The sequence below is a fragment of the Leptopilina heterotoma genome, unplaced genomic scaffold (assembly GCF_015476425.1).
Source record: "Leptopilina heterotoma isolate Lh14 unplaced genomic scaffold, ASM1547642v1 Lhet_278, whole genome shotgun sequence".
NCBI lineage: Eukaryota > Metazoa > Arthropoda > Insecta > Hymenoptera > Figitidae > Leptopilina > Leptopilina heterotoma.
Genome location: NW_025110986.1, coordinates 1,521,473 through 1,544,732, shown reverse-complemented (window position 1 = coordinate 1,544,732; position 23,260 = coordinate 1,521,473). Strand labels below are relative to the sequence as shown.

At 31.0% G+C, this 23,260-nt stretch overlaps 1 protein-coding gene across 3 annotated transcripts in view; it reads right to left on the bottom strand.

Moving 5' to 3' along the window:
* LOC122504070 (cadherin-23) overlaps positions 1 to 23,260 on the bottom strand; it is a 123,442-nt gene that overhangs the window by 3,376 nt on the left and 96,806 nt on the right. For all 3 annotated transcript variants that reach the window (XM_043614962.1, XM_043614963.1, XM_043614961.1), the window contains exons 14-23: positions 18,183 to 18,378; positions 17,385 to 17,542; positions 16,532 to 16,713; positions 12,158 to 12,381; positions 11,731 to 11,919; positions 8,703 to 8,996; positions 7,189 to 7,428; positions 6,454 to 6,639; positions 6,175 to 6,311; positions 1,430 to 1,821 (exon numbers count right to left, since the gene is read on the bottom strand). In XM_043614962.1, the coding sequence (XP_043470897.1) occupies positions 1,430 to 1,821; positions 6,175 to 6,311; positions 6,454 to 6,639; positions 7,189 to 7,428; positions 8,703 to 8,996; positions 11,731 to 11,919; positions 12,158 to 12,381; positions 16,532 to 16,713; positions 17,385 to 17,542; positions 18,183 to 18,378 (2,198 nt within the window). The remainder of the gene's footprint in view (positions 1 to 1,429; positions 1,822 to 6,174; positions 6,312 to 6,453; positions 6,640 to 7,188; positions 7,429 to 8,702; positions 8,997 to 11,730; positions 11,920 to 12,157; positions 12,382 to 16,531; positions 16,714 to 17,384; positions 17,543 to 18,182; positions 18,379 to 23,260) is intronic.

Sequence of the window (23,260 nt, the reverse complement as noted above, 5' to 3'; positions counted from 1 at the left end):
GATTGGAAAAAATATATATACCTTCCTTCTACAGAGGGCGCTTTGTCTACTGGTAAAAATTACTTTCAATTACGGTTGTCTATGTAGCTCATAGCAGAATCATTGAAAAAAAAAATCAAACATAATTTCAAAATAGATGACTTAATACAGGACCTAAACCTCGAAATACTTAAAAATATCAAAAATTAAGAAAATGGCAAGCTTTTGAATCTAAGAATCTGAAAAAACGCAATTTTTTTTAACATAAATGATACACAAAAAGTGTAATTTTGTACATTAGTAGTAAATAAGAGGTTTAGGTCCTGTATTAAGTCGTCCATTTTGAAATAAAATTTGATTTTTTGATTTTAGACGATTCTGCTATGAGCTACAATGACAACCAATAATTTTTACCAGTGACCAAAGCGCCCTCTGTAGAAAGAAGATACTTATGTTTTTTCAAATATGAAATTCTTTTTTTAAGACTTCCTAACATACACAATGATATGTAAAAACTTTTGATCAATTATATTTTAAAACTTATGAGCAAAAAATTTTTTAAAAACTTCCGATTTTAATGCCTAAAAAAGTTACAAGACCCCTTAATGGTCAATATCTGTGACAGTGAACTATGTAAACTTCTTAGATGTTCAAATTTAATATCTAAGATATTGGACAAAGACTTGTTCAAACATAACCTAACATTTACAGATTATACTTTTTAACATCTGAGATATTAAACCATAATGAATAATTTTACTTAAATATTTTTAAATTATAATACAATTTTAAAAGAGTTGCGTTTACATTTTTCGTAAATAGATGAATTTCAAATGGGTTTCAATTTGAAATTTAATAAAATTTTAATTTTGAATGATTTTAATCAGAAATTTTAAAGAACTTATAAAGTTTTTAAAAAATTATAATAATTCAAATTCTTCTAAAATTAGTAAAAAATTTCTAATATATATTTAAATAATTATTAAAAATAATGGATTTTTAGAAGAATTTTTGTTAAGGGCATTTGAACCATTATGACGTCTCACTTTGTGCAAAACATGTGTTTGAAAACTGTGACGTCATCGTGGTTCAAATGCCCTTAATAACACTATAAAAATTGAATTTTGGAGAAGTTACATGAGATTGTACAAATTTAATTATTTTCAAAAGTAATAAAACTCTTAGCAGAAATTCATAATTATGTTCAAAAATTTTAAAAAATTCATTTCAAATTTCAATTTAATGAATTAGTAAATTTGTACCAATTTAACTAATTTTTAAGAAAAACTACTGATTAAAGTACCTAATAAAAAATATTTTTCTGTTAATCACGGGTTAATCGTGGCGAACATAGTATATAAAATGATCAGCAACTAAAATTAATTTAAAAAATGTTGTTACTTATTGATATTTAGAAATTGTTGAATATAAATTTTATTGAAAAATTTACCAAATGGAGTGGCATTGGCAGCTTTGAGTTTACGTTGAAACGAAGCCCTTTGAGAGAGACACAGTGCAATGCAAAGTATCAATAGTGCCCCCAAGAAGAGAGTTATTGCCAATAGCCAAAAAGTGGTGCCTGCCTGTTCATATTGAATTATCGGCTGCGCCTGTGCTGCTTGTGTATCAAGAACATTAAAATCTTTAAAAAGTTCGTCCAATTTTTCAATGTTACGATCGATTAGCTCCAAAACCTCTGACACTTCTAAAATTGAATTGTCCTGACGATTCACCAAATGAAGATATAAATCAGTCCTTGTTCTGTCAACAGATCCATCTTGATTTTCGTGAATTTTGTACTCGTCTACGTTTACAATTGCGCCCGTTACATTTCCCAGAATTCTGCAAGAATTTTTTATTTTTTGTTGAGCTTTTATACAATTGTTAGTTCGATTTTTCAATTAATTTTACTAAAATAAAGATTAAATGCTTTTCACCACACACTGAGAAAACGATACCCAATTAGCACGTAATGTTCCAGTAACATTAACAACATTAAGGCAATATTGGTAATGTTAAGGCAGTGTTCTCAATATTGCTGTAATATTACGTGCTACTGGGGTACAATCAAACATATTTAAGTCTAATTGAAACATATTTTTGGTTTATTTAAAGAAATAATATTTTTAATTCAAACATAAGTTATGGTTGATTTTAAATTATTTATAATCAATTTTTAAGTTTGATTCAAACATAAAATTTATAAACATAATTTTTGTTGAAATCAAAACAGAAAATATGTTTGCGAATTAAATATTATTATATTTTATTTACTCTCCCTGATTAATTATGCAGGGTTCGAGGAACCATAATACAAAAATTCTTAACCTAATATACAATCTTTTAACTTAACTTAACCTAATACAACAATCTTATTTCCTAATTATTCGCTGGTACCGGGCTTTCGTTTCCCGTTCCATTTGGCTTCGTCAAACTTTAAAATTTATTTTAACTTCGTTCCCACCCTCTTTATCTTTAATTAACCTTAATATTTGATCTCATATTGTGAGAATATTTGTTCTAATTCATTCATCCATTTCTCACCTTGCCCATTCTCATCCAGTATCCATCTTATCCTTTCATCCACACCTTTTTCATTCTCTCCACCACTTGTACATCTATCTAAAACATGTTCCCAATCCTCCAACTCAAAGCCACATGCCCTACACAATCTCTCACTCTCATTCATCTAATATTTACATTCACGCATTCCTTCCCCCATTCTAAACCTTATCATTCTGTTCCATCTCTTCTCCTACCTTATCCTCTTTAAGTATTGCAATATATAATTTCCTCTTACCCTGCCAAAACTCTTTCCCAATTGTTTCTCCTATTCTAACCTGCGCTCTCACATCCGTATACATTTCTTTGATCCTTTCCGCAATCACATCTTTAATCCCTCTTTCCTTTAATGATCTCCACAATATACTCCTATTCACAGACGGAAACGCAGCCTTAAAATCTACAAAAAGGGCTATTAATTTGCCCCTTTCTCTCTCAGTTTTCTATTCACTAAGTAATTGAGGGTATATATAGTCCATTGTGCCCATATCCTTCCTGAACCCAGCCTGATTGTGTGGAATACTTCCTTTTTCAAACCTTTTCCTGAGTATCTCCGCATATACCTTATAGCTCACTGGCATTAAAGTAATGCCTCTGTACTCCTCTATTTTCTCTCCTTCCCCTTTTTTGACCAGCAGTACAATCAGGCCCGTTTTCCATTCCTCCGGACATCCATTTCCTTTCCACACTTCGTTGACAATTTCCCATATCACCCTTCTCACCTTTTTACCCCATATTTAATACCTTCTCTCTCCATCTCGTCTTTTCCCACAGCCTTATTCCTCTTCAGCTTGTCTATCGCATCATCTACTTCTTCCCTTGACACCTCTTCCACATCATTCTCTCTCACCATCCTTCTTCCTTCCCCTCTTACTTTTTGACCCGTTCCCCCACACATGTCCATAAAATAGCTAGTCCACTCCTCTATTTTAATCTTCTTATTTATAGGTTTCTCCTTCTTTCTTTCTTTGTTTATTACCTCGCATTCTTTACCATTCCTGCACTGCTTTTTCCGCTTCCTCCATAAACCTCTTCTTCTCCGTTTCTCTTTTTCCCTTTAATAATTTCTCGTGATCTTTGTGTCTCCTGTTGTATTCTTTTCTTTCAATTTCACCGTTCCTCCATTCTTTAATGTATCCTTTCATTCTTTTCCTGCACTCTTCACATTCATTATCCCACCATTTTCTATATCCTAACTCTTGCGCTTCTACATCCCCCATTTCTTTTTTCACTTTATCGGTCTTGTCTCTTATTTTTATTATTTTACTATCCACTCCCTCTTCATCCTCACACTCTTCCATTTCTCTCCACATTCTTTCCTGGAATTCGCCTAGCCTCTCCACATTCCATTTACCCATTTTAATTTTAATTTGTTTACCAACCCCTTTGTCCAGTCCACTTCTTCTTTTCTTTTTCCCATCCCTTAATTCTACAACCAGAGGAAAATGGTCAGACCCTATTTCTCTTTCTACCTTCATTTTAATGATTTTATCCCTTCCCTTGTCATCTGTCAGCATGACAGAATAATTTCTCGTTATAGGTATTAGGTAATCTATAACGGTTTCTCCTTTTCCTCTATAGGTGAAATTTCCTTCCTCGTCTCCTCTCATATTTCCATTGGAGATGGACCATCCATGTTCTTCCAACAATTGTAGTAGCCTCTTACCCTCTTTATCCACTTTCTTATGTCTGGAAACTCTGCTATGTTTCTCCAACTCTGCATTCCATAAACCACCCCCTAATTCCTCGGTCCTTGCATTTAAATCCCCCCCAATGATTACATTTTTGTCCTTTCCTTTTTCCATCCAATCTTTAATTATTCCCCATTCCTTTTCATCACCTCTTCTTCTAAAAATTCCCACTATGTCTATCGTTTCCCTACCTCTTTTAATACTCCTCACTATACCATTTTCGTCCACAATCGTGCAATCCTTTCTTACTTCCCTAACCTCTTTTCTTACCCCTGAAATAATCCCTCCTGATCCTCTTCCTCTTTGTCCATCTCTCTTCGCTTCCTGTATTTTCCATCTGTACCCTTTTGGTAATATCCTTTCTTTTTTCTTCAAATCTTTCCTTTCCACCCACGACTCGCTAAGAAACAACACGTCCCATTTCTCTATCGTTCTCCGTTTTGTCCTCTTCTATAATTTCTTTACTACCTTTCAACTTATTTTTTGCCGAGATGACCTCCATTCTTTGCTCTTCATTCTCCATTTGCACAATCCACACTTTCGGTTTCTCTTTATCCTTTAATCACAATATTATTCTTTCTCTTTTTCTGTCCTCTCCATCCATCTTGAAACCTCATTCATTTTTTCTTCCAGTACCAATCCTTCCTGATTTTTTATACCTCCTTCTGTCCCTGTTTCTAGGTTAGTAATCCTCTTTCTTAGTTCCCCTATTATTTCTCTTGACTCTCTCACTTCTTCTTTTACCATATTTAATTCCACTTCCATGTCTACTTCGAGGTCTACTTCTATATATTTCTGCCCTTTTTCTAATTTTTCGTACATTTTCTCCTTTTCTTCACTCTATTTTCTTTCCCATTCTTCACACATTTTCTTAACTTTACCTATTTCACTACTCAATCCTTCAAAGACACTGTCCATTTTTTGTCCAAATTTTTATTAATTTTCTCTATACAGATATTCGTATTTTCCCCCATTTTCTTTATTAATTCCTCTAATTGTAAGCCACCTAACTCTCTAACTTCTTTTTTAGCTTTAATTTCTCTTTTCTTGTCTAATTCTTGTTTCCCTTTCTCTTTGTTTTTATTAAAATCTTTTTCTCCTGATTTCTCTTTTAAGGCAAATTTTTCTATCATTTCAGAAGAAAACCCTGCACCATATAGTCGCTGCGTTCTTTGAAAATTAGTCAGCCTTCCTGGTTTCAAATTCGCATTAGATTCGCCCGGCACAACATCATCTGTCAACGATAAACTCCTGCCTGCTTTCAGGTTCCCCTCAGGCCCCTTCATCGCTTCTTTTTCCTTCAGTGACTCGAGTAGTTCCCATTCTCCCTGATCTACTAATGTCTCTCCCCGCTCTCCCCTATCATTCTTCTTACTTTTCTATACAATCACACCACACTTTTCATCAGGGGCGTAGCCAGAAATAAGTTTCGGGGGGGGTTATGAAATTTGATTAGAGGTATACTCAGAAAAAACTAGCACTTATATAGGTTTTCCAAGATTTCGGGGGGGGTAACCCCCAAACACCCCCCCCTGGATACGCCACTGCTTTTCCTTCAAACTTTTTCACACACTTGACACACAATTCTTTCTTTAACACTTTTATACACTTCAAATTATCCAACCCTTAATTATAACCTTTTAAATTGGTTAAAAAACTTCACAAATCCCAAACGCAACTAAACTGTATCGGTACCGGAAACGGAAGCCTTGTTTGCGAATTAAATATAATAAATCAAACAAAAAATATTTTTGAATCAAAGCAGTAGATATTTTCTATATATTAGAATTAACCTTATAAACTAATTTCAATTAAACAAAATCACTTAAAATTATTTTTGTATTGGAATTAAGTATAATGTTTTCTCAGTGCAGAGTAATAACTCAATTGATATAAAATCAGTTTGTTTTTATAAATTTTTCATATTACAAAATAAAATTACCCTCTGAAATTTTCTATTCGATTTCTAACTTCCGGTGGATGTTGTCGTAAAACGAATCTCACTCTCTGATCCTCCCGCAGTAAGTAAATGAATACTCGCGCTGTGTCTTGAAGTCCATCAGTGTCATTTGCCAAAACCTTGTCGATAATTTCAATTATTTAATTTATTTTACTTTATTTAGAATTAAATTTAATGGAAAATTATTTATTTTATTTTACTTTATTAAAATTAAATTTAATAGAAAATAAATATAGGTATATCTACTGTTGGTGAACGTACCATAAAATCAAAATATCCCTTCATTCCTCGTTGTGGATCGAAATTTAAACTCACAGCTCCGGTTAATTTGTCAATTAAAAATGGTTGAATTCTTATATCGTCCAATCCTTCTGTGAGAGTCATTTGAATTTTTCCAATTTGATAGTAATTAACATTGGAATTTTCTTCCATATCCAAGTCTACTGCCTAGAAAAATTATTTATACTCTCTAAATTTGAATTCGTAAAAATTTTTACTAATTTTAATTAATCACTAGGTAATTCAAATTAGTGAACATTTTTACTAATTCAAATTAAGCGAGTTTTTACATTTACATTTAATAAATAGTAATAAATAATAATAAATAAATTATTAAATTACTATTCTTATTTATAAATTTTTATTGACTTTAATTTGATTAATTAAATTAACTATTCATTTGATTTAAAATTAAAGTTTCTAATTGTTCCGTTTGAGATAATTAAGGATAATTAAATTTAAATTATTTTTGAGTCAATAAAATAGTTAAATAGAACAAATTTAAATTCATTTAAATTAGAATTAATTAAACTAAATGAACTGAATTAGTTAAGATTCATTTGAATAAAAATAGTGTAATTAAATTAGTTTAAATTAGAATTGAATTAATTTCGCAATCAATTAAAATATAATGTTTCATAATTAATGTTAATTAATGTTCCATAATTAAAATTTGCAACATTATAAAAATTTAACGTTTTTAACTATTCCAATTACTTTAACATTCATGAACTGAGTTCCAAAATCAGCTTCGGTTGTTACTCCTCCCGTAAAAACTTTACTGATGAATTTTGGCGGATTGTCATTAATGTCGGTTACAGTCACGACAACTTTCAGTAAAGTATCATCGCTATCATTAAAATAATTCTGATTTGGTGGTTGATTACTGCAGTCCTCGGTAACTTTTATTAAAAGCACATGTTCTTCCACTTTTTCTCTATCCAACGACTCTAATATCTGGAAAATTATTTACTTTAGTAATAAAATTAGTTTAATAAATAATTAATTATTAATTATTTAAATTAATTAATAATTAATTTACCTGTGTAATTCACTTAACTATTAACAGGGTTGCCACAGGTCAGGGAAAGTAGAATAAGTCAGGAAAATCAGGGAAAAATTCAGGAAATTTTATTAAAGTACTGGAAAAAAATTAATTTTTAGAATTCATAAGAAAATTTGGAATTTTGGGGTCTTTTTTGCTAGGAAAATACCACGAATTCTATTAAATATTGGAAAAGTTACAAACAATTGTAATTTTTTGAAATAATTGAAATTTGAAAAGATTTCAAATTTAAATCTTTTACAACCTAAATTTTTCGTTCTTTTAATTATTAAAAATTCCGTAGAACTAATTTTTTTTTGAAAAAAATTAATTTTAATTCTGTTGAAATTAGTTTCTTGATAAATAACAAAAATTCTTCCTACAAATTCAATTTAATTTCAATTCTGTTGAAATTAGTTTCTTGATAAATAACAAAAATTCTTCCTACAAATTCAACTATTCAATTATTTTCACTAGAATTTAATTAGTTACAACATTTTAATAAAATTCTTCGCAAGAATTCAAATAGACATTTATTTCCATAATTATTAAAATTCTTCTCAAGGATTCAATTATTTTAATAAATAATAAAACTCTGTTTAGGAATTTCATTACATTTTATAAATTAAAAAAAATAAAACTCATTGCAGATTTTCAATTATTTTTAATAGGTACAATTGTAAATAAATTCCTCGAAAGAATTAAATTATTTAAAAAATTTTTGCTAAAATTCTTTATAATAATTCAATTTTAAGAATTTTCTAATAAAAATTGATTTAAAAATAATTGAATTTCGAAAAGGCTTCAAAGTGAATCTTTGAAAATCTGAATCATTCGTAATTCCGTAGAACTATTTTTTTTAACAATTTAATTCCCATTCTTTTGAAATTAGTTTATTTTTTAAAATATTTAATTATTATTAGTTATTACAAATAATTGATTTAAACAATAATTTTTGTTAAAAACTCAAAAAAATTAAATAATTGCAATTTTAAGAAATAATTGTATTTTCTATTTTGAAAATGTTTCAAATTAAAATCTAAATTTTTCGTACTTTTAATTAACAATTCTTTCAAACTAATGTTATTTTTAAACTTTAATTAAAATTTTTTTTGAAATTATTTTAAATTAAATTAAATTAATCGTAATCAAGGATTAAAGTTATTTTAAAGTGGTAATTACTTACTGTTAACTCGTGTGTTTTATTGTTCAAATGAAAAAGACCTTCGTCATTCCCAGCGATAATGTAGTAGCAAACTTGAGTCGGAGGATCGTCAAGATCGTCAACCTCATCTCTGTCAATTGTTTCAGGTAGAATTATTTTTTCCATTCCTGGTAATTCTTCTTCAGTGAAATTTACTTTAAATACATTCACCAAAAATTGCGGCTCATAATCGTTTATATTTCGCACATAAATTATTAAGTCAAGATCAGAACTCAATGGCGTTGGTTTTCCCATGTCGTAAGCTTCAATTCGAATCTAGCAAGAAATTGATAATTTTATTTGTAAATTACATTTTTCAATTAATGTAAATGAAATGAAAACATTTTTACACAAAATTGAAAATGAGTAGAAGTAAAAAAGAAGTTAAAAGTAAAGGTAAAAACAATTTTTAAATATAAAATTATATTTTTCTTAATTGATTGGTTAATTAGATATAATAAACTAATTAGTTTATTTATTCCTTAATCAGTTATTGTATAATAAGATAATGAATTGGTAATTAATTAATTTATTTAATCAGTTAACCAACCGAATAGTTAATTAATTAACTAATTAATAATAGTTAATTAATATTTACTAAGAATTAATTATTTTTTTGATTAAATTAAACATTTTCATTAAAAAATTTTTTTTTCTGAAATTCATTTTTTGATTTAATTAAAATTTGATTTGTATATTAATGAAAATAAATTGAAGTCTCGTAACTAAATAATTTGAGATAGGTATACAATTATTTTATGAGTTAGCAAGTATTTGTTTGAATTATAAAATTATTCTGCCAATTACAAAATATTATGTAATTATATAGTAAAATGACTTTTATGAGTTACAAATTTTTCTAATTGCAAGAGATATAAAACTATTATTTTATTTTATACCCAGGCGCGAAGTGACGCCGAGTTCAGGCTTTATAAAGATTGGCCGAGCATTGGTCAACATTGATTGAGCATGAGTGAATCAGCGAGAGCAGGACTGATCGAAGCTTTAATGTAACACCGATTCCAGACTGCAGCGCGAGCCTTGATTCAGCATTGGACATCAATGCTCAATCAATGCTGCGGACGCCTAACGCAGGACTGAAACAAGACTGCTTCCACTGTTCCCAAATTTACTCGTTTCTCACGTTTATTCAATATAATGTGAATATATGAATTATTAATAATAATAATAAATATTATTGTTATTATTTTAATTCATGTGCGTATATATACATATATATTTAATGACAATAAGTTATTATTTGTAATAATTATATTATTTTCATATAAATAAGAATATATGTATATTACTAACAATAAATATCATTTGAATAGTAATTTTAAAAAAATAATTTTAGTAAAAAAAGACAATTTTTCTGTTAATCGTTACATTTTTTTCTTGATTTTTAACAGACTTTTAACATTATTTATAAACATGTTCACATTTTTTATTCACAACACACAATTTTATTATTTTATGTAAACGCTTATAACAAAGAATGAAAAATATTCGCTCGCATGTGGGATCGAAACTCACGCACCCCGCCCCCCTAACGCATACCGGAAGTTCTCAACGCACGCATTTAAACCGCTCGGCCACAGAAGGCTGGAAGGCTTCTCGCCTAATCTACTATATCAATGCCAGTGCCGTCACTCAGTATGGGACACCAATGTTCGTCCCATGCTCGATTCAAGACTCGGTCAATCTTGTTACAATATTCAATTCCTTTATTGCCGTGTGCACTGTACAATATTAAATATAAATATTTATAAATTATTTAATATTAAAATATTTCTTCTGATAATTTTATAAGTTAAATTATATATTATTTTTTTTCTCGCACAGCGTCAAATTATTATTTTCAAAGTTCAAGAGTTTCGTTTATCTGTAAAATTTTCAGTGAAAAAAATGTTCATTAGGTAGTAGTAAATATTTATGCCTAGTAGTTTTACACTAGGATTAACTGTTTACTGAATATTATCAAAAATATATTTTTCGTCAAACGCGCGCGACTAAACACAAATAACCTTGAGACTTTACAGCGCGACGTTGCGATTGTCGTGCTCCCACCATCCCATCTACTCAATACACTCCCCGCCTGTGACGTCATGAGGGGAAAGCATTGAGTAGATGGGATGGTGGGAGCACGACAATCGCAACGTCTCAAGGTTATTTGTGTTTAGTCGCGCGCGTTTGACGAAAAATATATTTTTGATAATATTCAGTAAACAGTTAAACCTAGTGTAAAACTACTATAGGCATAAATATTTATTACTACCTAATGAGCATTTTTTTCACTGAAAATTTTTCAGATAAACGAAACTCTTGAACTTTGAAATAATAATTTGACTCTGTGCAAGAAAAAAAATAATATATAATAATTTAACTTTATTGATATGAATCTTATGTAATTAATATAAATATTATACACTAAATAAATATTAATATTTATTTACCAATTGATATCTTAATAACAATAATAATAATACTTATTATATTATTTAATAATAATTAATAATAATAATTTTTAAATAGTATAAAAAATTACTAAAAATTATCAGAAATAATATTTTAATATTAAATAATTTATAAGTATTTATATCTAATATTGTTAAGTGCACACGGTAATAAATAAACTATCAAGATTGATTCAAGCTTGAATAAAGACTGGATGTTGAAGCTCCACTCACGAAGATTGACCGAGTGTTAAATCGAGCATGGGACGAACATTGGTGTCCCATGCTGAACCAATATTGAGTGACAATGATATAAAGACTGCTTCAACTCTGGGTTACCCACGCTGGGCGTTCAAGACTCAGTCAAGTTTCAACCCATCGTCAGCACTGGTCTTTCGCGCCTGGGTAAATATTAATTGCATATTTTTTATAATGTAATTAAATTATAAATTATAATTTTTTAATTAAATTAAAATTTAATTTGTATTAACGAAAATAAATTTTGAATAAAGAATGAAAGCACATAAAAATTCGAAATAAATATTTAAATGAACCTCGTATAATTTTTGAATTTCTCGATCCAAGGGAAATTTTAGTGTGACAAGACCAGATTTTTCCTGAATATCAAAAGTACGCCAGTGACCGGCCAGATCTTGCTTTAATCGAAAATGAACATCTCCATTTGGCCCAGTATCGGCATCTTGAGCCTCAACTTGAATTATCGCCGAACCCACTGTTATATTCTGCAAAGAAAAAATAATTTTCAATTTTACTTGAATTTTAATAATAATAACAACAACAATAATATTATTTAATTTACCAATATTGTAATTTAATAAAAATCTAATTTTTTATATTATAATTTCTAAAAAAATAGAAATAGAGTACAAAATAAAAATAGCAAAATTTTTAAAAATATGTTAATTTACTAATACGAATTTTTTTGCTCTTTTGGCTTTGTTATTATAATTTGGCCTTCACCTCCGGAACTCGTATTGTAGTATTATGTTGGGGACTGATAAATATCGGTGGATTGTCATTGTAATCAGTAACACAAATATTCAAAATGGCATTATCTGATTTGGCTGGACTGCCAAGGTCACTGGCATCAAGATATAAAGAATAATTTCCAAATTTCCCTCTCAATGATTTCGACGCTTTTATTCTCGCAGTCCAATAATCAATTTGCTCCAATAAAAATAAACCTATACAAACAACAAAAATTCTTTTTTATTTTCTTGTTTTTTACTTACAATTATTTTTTTTGAAAATCGTTTAACAATAATTTTCATTAACAACAAAATTTCATTAAATTATTAATTAGAATAGGTATTAATTAATTTTAATTAGTAAATTATTATAAATTATTATAAATTAATATTAATTAATAATAATTATTTATAAATTATTAAGTAATTAATTATTATTTATTCAATTATATTTTCTTCATTTTTATATTTTTACTTAAAATGTTTTTAAAAATCGTTTAACAATAATAATTAATTAAATTGTTAATTAGGATATCTCTTAATTATTAATAACATATTAATTCATTATTATTTATTTATTTATTACTTAATTAAATATTTATTTATTAATTATAAATCAATTATTAATTAATTAAATATCTATTTATTAACTATAAAATAGGTAATTATTAAGTACCGTAAGAGAGGCTAATTTCGCTCATTTAGGGTAAATTCCCTCAACAGATATTTATTTTTTAAAATCCGATTAACATAGTTTTTGGACAGAAATATTTAAGATTTACAATTTATTGTTTTGGTTAATATAAATGATAAACTTTCATTTAAAATTTATTTGCAGCAGATTCATTGGTAACTTTCAATAAAAATTATATTTAAAACACAATTGAATAATTTTCATATTGAACAAGTAGTATGAAAAGATAGGGAATAAAGCTTTATTTCGAAATTTTTAAGTTGAATCCTTCTGAACATTACATTTCTAAAAAATAAACAAAAAGCAATAAATAGATTCTGCAAAAAATCAATTTAAAAAAAAATTCAAAGTAGTGTAAATTCGCTCAGGAAATAAGTCTACGAAAAATATGCTTGGGTCTGGATATTTTAAGTATGTTAATTATTTTAATTTATAATTTGATTTTTTTTATTAATAGTACTCTTATAACTAAAAAATAAACGATTTAAAATGGTTTAAGCACTAAATTGTCAAACTTAACCTTATTTTTTATGGTTATGAGTACGTTTAATTGAATGTTTGAATTTAATTCCTTATTAATAAAACAATATTAAATATTTATTCCAATAACTTTGGACATTGTTCTTAATTGTTTTCTTTATTGATTCTAAAGAATATTTAGTTTTATTTTTGCAGATTATAATATATTTGCCAGAATAATAATGGTGAGCGAATTTACCCATCCTTTAAAGGTAAAGTCGCTCAACAACAAAACGGATTATAAATAATTTTCTGCAACATATTTTAATTTGTTTATGCAGTAATAGGAAAGAGAAAGGGTTAGAGATTATATATTTTCAGTGCCAATGTTTATTTTCTTCGTTTCCCGAAGTTATTCCAAAAAGAATTGAAAAATTTAGCGAAATTAGCCTCTTTTACGGTATCTACCTAATTAATTATTATTCTTAGTGACTTGCAAAATTACGGACTTCAGAGTATTAAATTAATAAGGGGCCGTCCATAAACCACGTGGACACATTTGGGGGGGCGGGGGGGTGAATCAAAAGTCCACGTTTGTCCACGAAGGGGAGGGGGGGTGTTAAAGCAAATGTCAACGTGGACATATAATCAAAGATATTTCCAAAAAAGATATCTTAAGCTTAATCAGAATGATCATAAGTTTCAGTTAATCAATTTCCCTGACAATTTACTGATATTAAAATTAATTTCCCTGACAAAATTCTTTTTACAGGAAAATATGAATGTTTACGGAAAATGAGTAACATTTATGATTTTAATTATTTTTTAAAATGACAATTATAACCCTTCCTGAATTCAATTATTTTCTACAATTTCCACCCAGTAAAAAAAAGTATTGGAAGAGAGCGAATAGTATTGTCGGTGAGTTTCTGCCAATACGGTTTTCACGCGAAAACATATTGGCAGAAACTCACCGCCAATACTATTCGCTCTCTTCCAATACTTTTTTTTACTGGGCAACTAAACCTTCGTCTTTGAATCAATTAATTTAAATAATTTTCCGAAAGTTCTTCTAAAATTCTGTTATATTTTTAAATTATTGTTGAATTTGATTGATAAATTTTAATTAAAAATTTTTAACATGATTGTTTCCTCTCAAATGTTAAAAATAATTTTAAAATGTTATTTTTTTGTATATATTTGAATTTTTGAAAATATGTAATTGAGAATATTGAATTTTAAAAAATTAGAAGCTAATTTTCATTAATTTTCATTTTTAAATTTACCTTTAAAGATTTTTTATTCTACAAAAATTGTAATGAAAGACTTAAAATAAATTAATTATTTTCAATTAAATTTTACAAAATTTCAACTATTCAAAAAGATTTGTTTATACAGGGTGGCCATTTTTTTGTAAAAAAAAATTCACGGTCATTTCCCGGTCATAAATTATTTTTCCCGGTCATAAATAATAACTCTGAAAATAAATTATTCCATGAAAGATTGAAAGAATTTCCTGATTTTTAGACAAAACTTTGACTTTTTCCTAAAACCTAAAAATATTTTAGTTTACTCTAAAAATAATTTTGAACTTAAATAGATTTTTTGAAATAAATATTTAATTATTATCCATTATTTTTCCATATAGTAGGTATTCAAATTTAAAAAAAATTCAAATTTTAAATCCTTTAAATTTGAATAATTTTTAAGAATTGCTACTGTAACTTATTAACAATTATTTTCAAAATTTCAATTCAATTATATTCTAGAAATAACTAAAATATTTCTAAAATCCACTTGTTTACAAGACAATTTCATGAAATTTTGAATAATTTAAAAATTTTTCAATTAAATATTAGGTACATATTTAAAAACATAACTAATTTGAAAAAAATGTGAATAAAAATATTTTTAAAAACTGACTTATTCAGAATTTTTAATTAAAATCTTTTAAAATTCAACTTTTCTAAAACTTAAATTTGAAATTTTTTAAAATTCAATCTATAATAATTATTAATTTAACATTCTAAAATATAGAAAAGTTTGCTTATCAATAATTGCAAAAAAAAACTAATTGATAGTAATGCAAAATACGATTTTTTAAAAATTTATTTTCTAAAAAAAGAAATTTTATTTATTTTTATATACATTATTTATTATTCTAAAATTAATTTTTATAAATTTCGTATCACTTTTGTTCTAATTAGTTCAAATTTTTAATAATTCTTATTTGTTTTGTTATAATATTATTGCAAAAAAATTTTTAAATTGATTTATTTTTCACTATTCTATAGGATGTGAAATTTTTTCTCATTGAAATTTTTTTGACAAGTTTAATTAAAATTATATTTTGTTTAATTATTGTTAGAAATAGAAAGAATTTAAAATTAAATTTAATATTTTCTTTTTCTAAATCTGTTACGTTGGACAGCAAAATTCATAATTTTCTTATAAATTCTAGAAATTGAATATTTTTATAGTACTTTTTATAAAATTCTCTGACAAAATATAAATAGATTTTATAGAAGATCGTTCAATCTTTTTTAATGAAATATAGTTAATACCTAAGTCTTGAAATAAATATTTTTATTTTTTCTCACAAAATAATGTGTGTTTTTAAAAAAAAATCCAAAATCCCGGTCAAGTTCAAAATTCATTGTCATTTCCCGGTTTTCCCGGTTTCCCGGTCCAGCGGCCACCCTGATTATAGTTATTTTTCACATTATAAAAATCAAAATAACTTGTACTTTTTTTTACTAAAAATTGTGGTATTTTTCGCAATTATTTTAAATGAGTCGAAAAAAGTCACAATTTTCTTAATTTCCCCGACAAAATTTTTTCCTGACATTTCCCTTACTTTACTGACATTCTTGCTTTGAAATATGTTCAAAAATAATCTTTTTTATTTTTTAACATACAGGAGTAAAAAAAACTTATTTTTTTAATTTGCAATATCCACGTGGACAATTGTATAGGGGGAGGGGGTTTGACAAATGTCCACGACTGTCCACAACGGGGGGCGGGGGGGGTCAAAAATTGGTGAAAAATTGTCCACGTGGTTTATGGACGGCCCCTAAGATACTATTATTAATTATTGAAATAAAGGTTTTAAAAAGGATGTTTTTTAGATTATAAAACAAAATTTTGTAACGTTCTCTTTAGTTAAATAATAATCAATTAATGCAATAATTTCTTGCAACAAGAAAAATTTACCCATTTCATTGCCACTGAGTATTTTTATTGAGACTCGTCCGTTTGATGTCAAAGGATTGTCTGCATCCTTCACTTTAATCACTGCCACATTTTCTCGCATGTCATGAAATTCGGAAATAGTTGTGCAATCCTTGGGAATTTCAATTTTTGGTGCATTATCGTTAACGTCAATTACAATTACTCTGCAGAAAAGAGAATATCAACAAATAAATAATCAGTTTTGTCATAGAAGAATGGAATAGAATTTGTTCGAATGTTTTTCATTCAAATTTAATATTCTTATTTACAATTTTTTACTTTTAATTAATAAATTAATTAATTGATTAATTAACTAATAAATGAATTAATTGTGTAATTAACTAATAAATAAATCAATTGAGTTATTATTGAAAATGCACGATTTACTGCGACCAAAAGCTAATTAGAGCGATTATTCAATAAATTAGTTTGAAATTACAATAAAAATCAAACGGTCGCTAATTTTTCAAAATCCTTTGGGGATTTTACTCTGCTGGGGTAGTTCTTTTATCCCATTATAGTCAAATCTTAACCCATTTTTTGGTGTTCCACTGTGTTATTTAATTTAGTAATTAACTAATTAATAATATTCATTATTTAAATATTAGTTTGTGGATTATTTATATAAGCTAATTAGATATAAATTTAAAATGTTTTTTTTATAATAGAAATTGAATTTTTTGTGAGAATAAAGAAAACATCGGCTCATTAAGAGTGATTGAAACTGATTCTTTCGGCACACCTGTGTTGGAGACTTTCAATTACAATTAGCATTAAAATAAATTTGACATTAAGTGCAAATTATAATATAAGAGGCAAATTCACCGGAACTTACTCGATTTGCTTGAAAGCATTTCTTGATTCTCCTGCCGTGTAACCAAATTGATAATTGTCCCAGGCCTCTACGACAAGAACATAATTACTCTTTGTTTCCCAGTCAAGCGAATCTGCAACGGTCAAGGAGCCAGTTTCCGGATGAATGGCAAACTTTCCCTAAACATATCACAAAACAAATTATTTTTTTCTTTTTGGTATATTTCTAAACAAAATTTTTCCTTTTTCGTTTTTTAAATGGAGAAAAAAGTTTTTAATAGCAAATTTCGTTTTTCCTCTCTTTTTCTCTACTGTAAAATATTTTTAGAAATTATTTTTCAAAATTTGCAAAGAAATTCGCTTGAAACTTGTTACTCTAAGGTTTTTGTGATCGCTAATTATTAACGAGTCTGATATCAGATTTTCAAAATTCAAAATGGCGGATCTAATATGACAGACTTGTTTTTTAAAATTATTCCGATTTTTTTTAAACTTCGGTAGTTTTTGGAGTTGCTGATTACGAATATTATATATTCAATTTTTGATAGAGGCTTCAGTATCGAGAATATTTTGTTTCAATTCATCAATTTAATTTTTCTTGGAATAAATTTACTGGTTAAAACACTATTTTGAATTAGACAGTTTACAAAAGATAAAAAAAAACTTTAGGTTCATAATCGCGACCCCAAAAACGTCAGTTTATCGAAATTCACCAAAATCAAAATGCAAGGTTTTTCGAGGACACGAAAGGGTTATTATAAATAATATAGAAAAAAATATAAAGTGAAAAAAACCTAATGGATAATAGTGAGATATTTACTTGTGCTGACGTTCGATCCAGTAGATAAGTAATTTTCCCATAATCATCGATGTCAGGATCTCTTGCCATTATTATTGCAATTTCTGTACCAATTTTTGCATTTTCCATAACTGTTAAATTGTGAATGTCAATAATGAAGAAAGGATTATTGTCATTTTCGTCTATCACTTGAATAGAAACTTCTGCCAAACTAGACCTACAACAAAAGTATAAATTGTGTTAGACAATAAGAATTATAATGATTAATATAATTAATATTTAAACAATTATCAGGCACTGATTAATAATTTAATTAAACAGTTAATAAAGTAGTATATTAATTAAACAATTACAAAACCAACTAACGAATTATTTAGACAATTACTCATTTTTTATTCGGGTTGTCAACTCATTAATTATGAGTACCAGGTGGCGGATAGATGTGCCTCCTAGAAATAGGTGGTATCGAGGAAATCAAATACTCATTGCGGACCAAAACTAGCAAAAAAAGAAAACATCCATTATGAGTGATTGTAAAAATAAGGAAGAGTACCTGCGGGGTAATGCTTCGGCTAAAGGGCAGGAGGGCAACAACGCGTTGGGAGTACCACAGATCATCGTGGACAAGGTAGAGAGAAAAGGAGTCAGCTGCATTTCTGTCTTCAGTAATGCTCCTGCGATTGACATTGCTAGCTGTAATGAAGATCGAGATAAATGCATTAAGCTGCGGGAGAAAAAGGCAGAGAGCATTCTAAAAACGGAGAAAGAGGTCAGCAAGATGCTGAAGTCCTGTGAAGCCCAGAGGAATGTCAATATGATAATCAAGGATGGACTCAGAAGCTTAACATTGCTCATTCATGATGTGAAGGAGAAGCACGCAACAGCGTCAAATAAAGACGAGAAGTTCTACCTGGGATTAACTTGGTCAGAAGAACCACGCAAGGACCGAAGGCTGAGACGTGACCGTTTTAATGCAGCAATGCTAAAAAAGGAAGGAGGGACCTCCTAAAAGGGTTAAAGCCAAGGGGATTAAAACGGCACCAAAGCCAAATTCAGTCAAGAAAGGAAGAACCACATGGATCGTCAAAGTGGCTGAAGGAACTACTTTCGCCAAAGTGCTGGCGAAAGTTCGTGAAGAGGCTGACCTGGAGGCCAGTCAGACAAGGGTTGTGGGAGCTTTACCCACTAAAAAGGAAGACCTCCTTATTAACATTGGAGGGTCTTCAAACAAGAGGTTGTTCACCGAAGAGGTGATAAACCCAGTAAAAAAAGTATTGGAAGAGAGCGAATAGTATTGGCGGTGAGTTTCTGCCAATACGTTTTTGCGTGAAAACCGTATTGGGGGCATTCTGACAATCCTGCTTTTTCACCGTCAATACTGTCCACTTGAATCTTTTGATTTCACGTTCATTGACTCGACTGTGAAGGTAATCGGTGACCTAAGTAAAGTGCAGATGGCGGACTGGCAGATTGTGCTGGAAATCCGCGACATGGACACCCTTACCGAACAGGAATACGTCAAGGAGGCCTTATTCAAATTATCTACGGTACCAGCAGAAAGCAGGAAGGTGACGGTCCTTGGACCAATTTAGCGAGGTATAAAGCTCGCTGTCATGGTCACCACCCAAGAGGATGCTAACAAACTGGAGAAAATAGGGCACCTTAAGATAGGTTTCGTGTCCTGAAAAATTAGTAGAAGAGTTATAATCACAAGGTGTCATAGGTGCCTTGACTATGGCTATATAAATAGAGATTGACAATCAATAGACAGGTCGGCTGAGTGCTTTAAGTGCGGAGAAGCCGGCCAGAAGGCAGCAGGTTGTAAGAAGATCCCATGCTGCATCTCATGCCAGGCGAAGAAGAAAAGAAGATGTTGGAGTTGAATCTCGCGCGCTAACAAGCGCATGCGTGACAACCGCGTTTGAACGCATCTCATGGTCGAGGAACGCTTTGCGATTCTCATTCACTAACAAACAGTTGGAAAACGTTGTAGTTGCTCAATAAATTCAATCGTCTTTTGCGCACAAATAATTGTTTTACTGAGTTCCACCTTAACCATTTTTAACAGGTTATGTCTAAAAGTTAAAATTCTCGAGGAATGGGACGCAAGAAAAAACAAAGTGCGCGAAAATTTCCAAAGTGCGATGATCGCGAGTGGAAAGGGTAAGAATGCTTTTCACAAGAAACCTTTCAAAACGAAGGGACCACAATCCGGGAATAGTGAAAGTGGTAAATCCGTGGAAAATAATTTTCGAGTAAAGTGTTTTCGGTGCAAAAAGTTCGGTCACAAAGTGAGAAATTGTCCCCTTGAACGTGACGACGACAAGCATACAGCCCGCATGGCAAACGAAGAAGCCTATATCGCGAGTGCGTTGCCCATTAAAAACAGTGAAGATCTACGTTATCACTGTCAATCGACGAATCCATAAATCAGGTAGTTCTCGTGAGTGAATCATCAATCAATCCCAGTGAGAATCCGCATTGCCCCGTGCCAATCGATAAAATAAGTGAACATAGCTGTCTGGTTACCATCGCGGGCGCTCTGACCGATTAGATAGCGTTGAATGCGGTTAACGAATCAGACGCGAAATGGTGTTTAGACAGCGGTTGCACATCGCACATGTGCAATAGCAAAGAAAAGTTCGCAAAATTGGATACTTCCGATCAGACAACTGTGAACCTGGCGAGTAATTCGTCAATGGAAATACGCGGAAAAGGTCAAGTAAAATTGACAGTGCGCGATCGAGCAAATTCGAAAATGTTGAGACTCGAGGACACCTTATTCGTGCCGGATTTGAGATCTAATCTCATGTCCGTCGGAAAAATCACGGATACCGGGTGCAATGTACTCTTTCGGAAAGAGGACGCAATCGTGTACGACGCCGATGGAAACGAACGATTCGTCGCGAAAAGAACGAGCGGGCTCTATTATGTAAACAAGAAAACGGAAAGTGCTGCTTGTGCGACGACACCTCGAAATTCGAATCTAGAGACATGGCATCGTCGCCTGGGACATCTCAACGAGGCAGATGTGAAAAAGCTTATCCGGAATAAAACCGCGTCCGGAAATCGCGCAAATACGTCGGATAAACTCGCGACTTGTGAAACGTGTCTGAAGGGGAAACTGACACAAACACGGTTTCCGAAAAAAACGGAACGTAGCACGAAAATTCTAGACATTGTCCACTCAGACGTATGCGGACCCATGCGCACCGAATCTATTCGCGGATCGAGATATTTCGTAACGTTTATCGACTGCAGCACCGGGTGGTGCGAAATATATTTTCTGAACAGGAAGAGCAACGCATTCTCAAGCTTCAGAACCTACAAGGCGATGGTGGAGAACCAAACCGGACAGAAAATCAAACAACTGCAATCGGATAACGGCGGCGAATACTGCGATAAGGAGTTCGACGATTTTCTAAAAACATGCGGAATAAAACGAAGGTTGACGGTACCTCATACACCGCAACAAAATGGTTTAGCCGAGAGAAGAAACCGCACGGTGATTGAGATGGCCAGGTGCATGCTCATTGAAGCAGATCTCCCACTATCCTTCTGGGCAGAGGCAGTAGCAACGGCGAACCACATTCGGAACCGATGCCCGTCAAGCAGCCTTCAAGGACGAATCCCTTTTGAATCCCATTTTTCTAGGCTATTCCGATGTTTCCAAAGCCTACAGAGTTTGGATACCGAGCGAAAGAAAAATGCAAGTTACTCGTGACATCGCCTTTCTAGACAAGTTCGACAGCGATGGAAAGTTTCAAGATTTTCTCCCAGACGATCTGATCTCAACGATGGAAATCAACAAACCTTCAACTCAAACTCTGGAAATTGAACTGCATCCTGGAGGAAAGAACGATGATCAAGGGGAAGCCGCACCAGATCCACCCGTAATTCCTGCACCGAATTGAGAAAATGAGGAAGAAGGGGAAGAAGAAGACGAGATTCTTCCTCACATTCCGTACGTTCCCTATCCAAGAGGACGAGGCCGTCCAACAATCCTTAGGACGGGTCGCAGAGGACGACCAATGAAAATATACCACCACAACGAGAGAATGTTTAAACCAGTGGAACCTGACATAGAAGAGGAACACGCAAATCTGGCCGAAGTTGATCTAGAGGATGCATTGTCCGGAGAAGATGCCGACGAATGGTGGGAAGCCATTTTAGAAGAATTTTGATCGTTACTCCAAAAGGAAACCTTCGAAGTATGCACCAGACCAATTAAGCAGAACGTCATCGGATGCCGCCTAACCCTCAGGAACAAACACTTCACAGACGGAAGCATCGAGAGGCGAAAAGCTCGTCTCGTAGCGAGAGGGTTCACTCAACGACCCGGGATCGACTTCAAGGAGACTTTCGCTCCGGTCGCTCGCTTGAATTCGATAAGAACGGTAATGACAATGGCAGTCGAACGCGATATGAAAATTCACCAGTTAGACGTCACCACAACCTATCTGAACGGCAGATTGGAGGAAACTATACATATGGAAATACCCGAACTCCTGAAGGACGCCCTAGTGGACATTATCAACTGTGGAAAATTCGACGAAAATGTGATTCGAGCAGCATCGACCATGCTTCACGACATTCAAGGAAGAGACAAAGTATTTCTTTTAAAAGGAGCTCTCTACAGATTAAAACAAGCTGTCCGACAATGGCACAAAATATTGGACGCCGAATTGAGGTACCTCGGATTCAAGCCTCTCGAATCGGATCCATGCATCTACATTTCCGCATCTGGAGATGACACTACGATCATCGTCGTCTACGTCGATGACATGTTAATCATGTCAGAAAAATTGTCACGAATACAGAACGTGAAACGGGAGCTAACCAAAAAGTATGCCTCGAAAGACCTAGGAGAAATAAAACGCTGCCTAGGAATGGAATTTACAAGAACCAAGGAAGGTCTACAAATCACCCAGAAACTGTATACCGAAAATATTCTTGATCGTTTCGGAATGACTGACGCAAAACCAGTCAAAACGCCAATGGACCCTAACGCAAAACTGACGAAACCGGAACAAGAATCTCATGGAAGCAGAAGAGCGTACGAGTTTCGCGAGTTGATCGGGTCATTGATGTATTTGGCG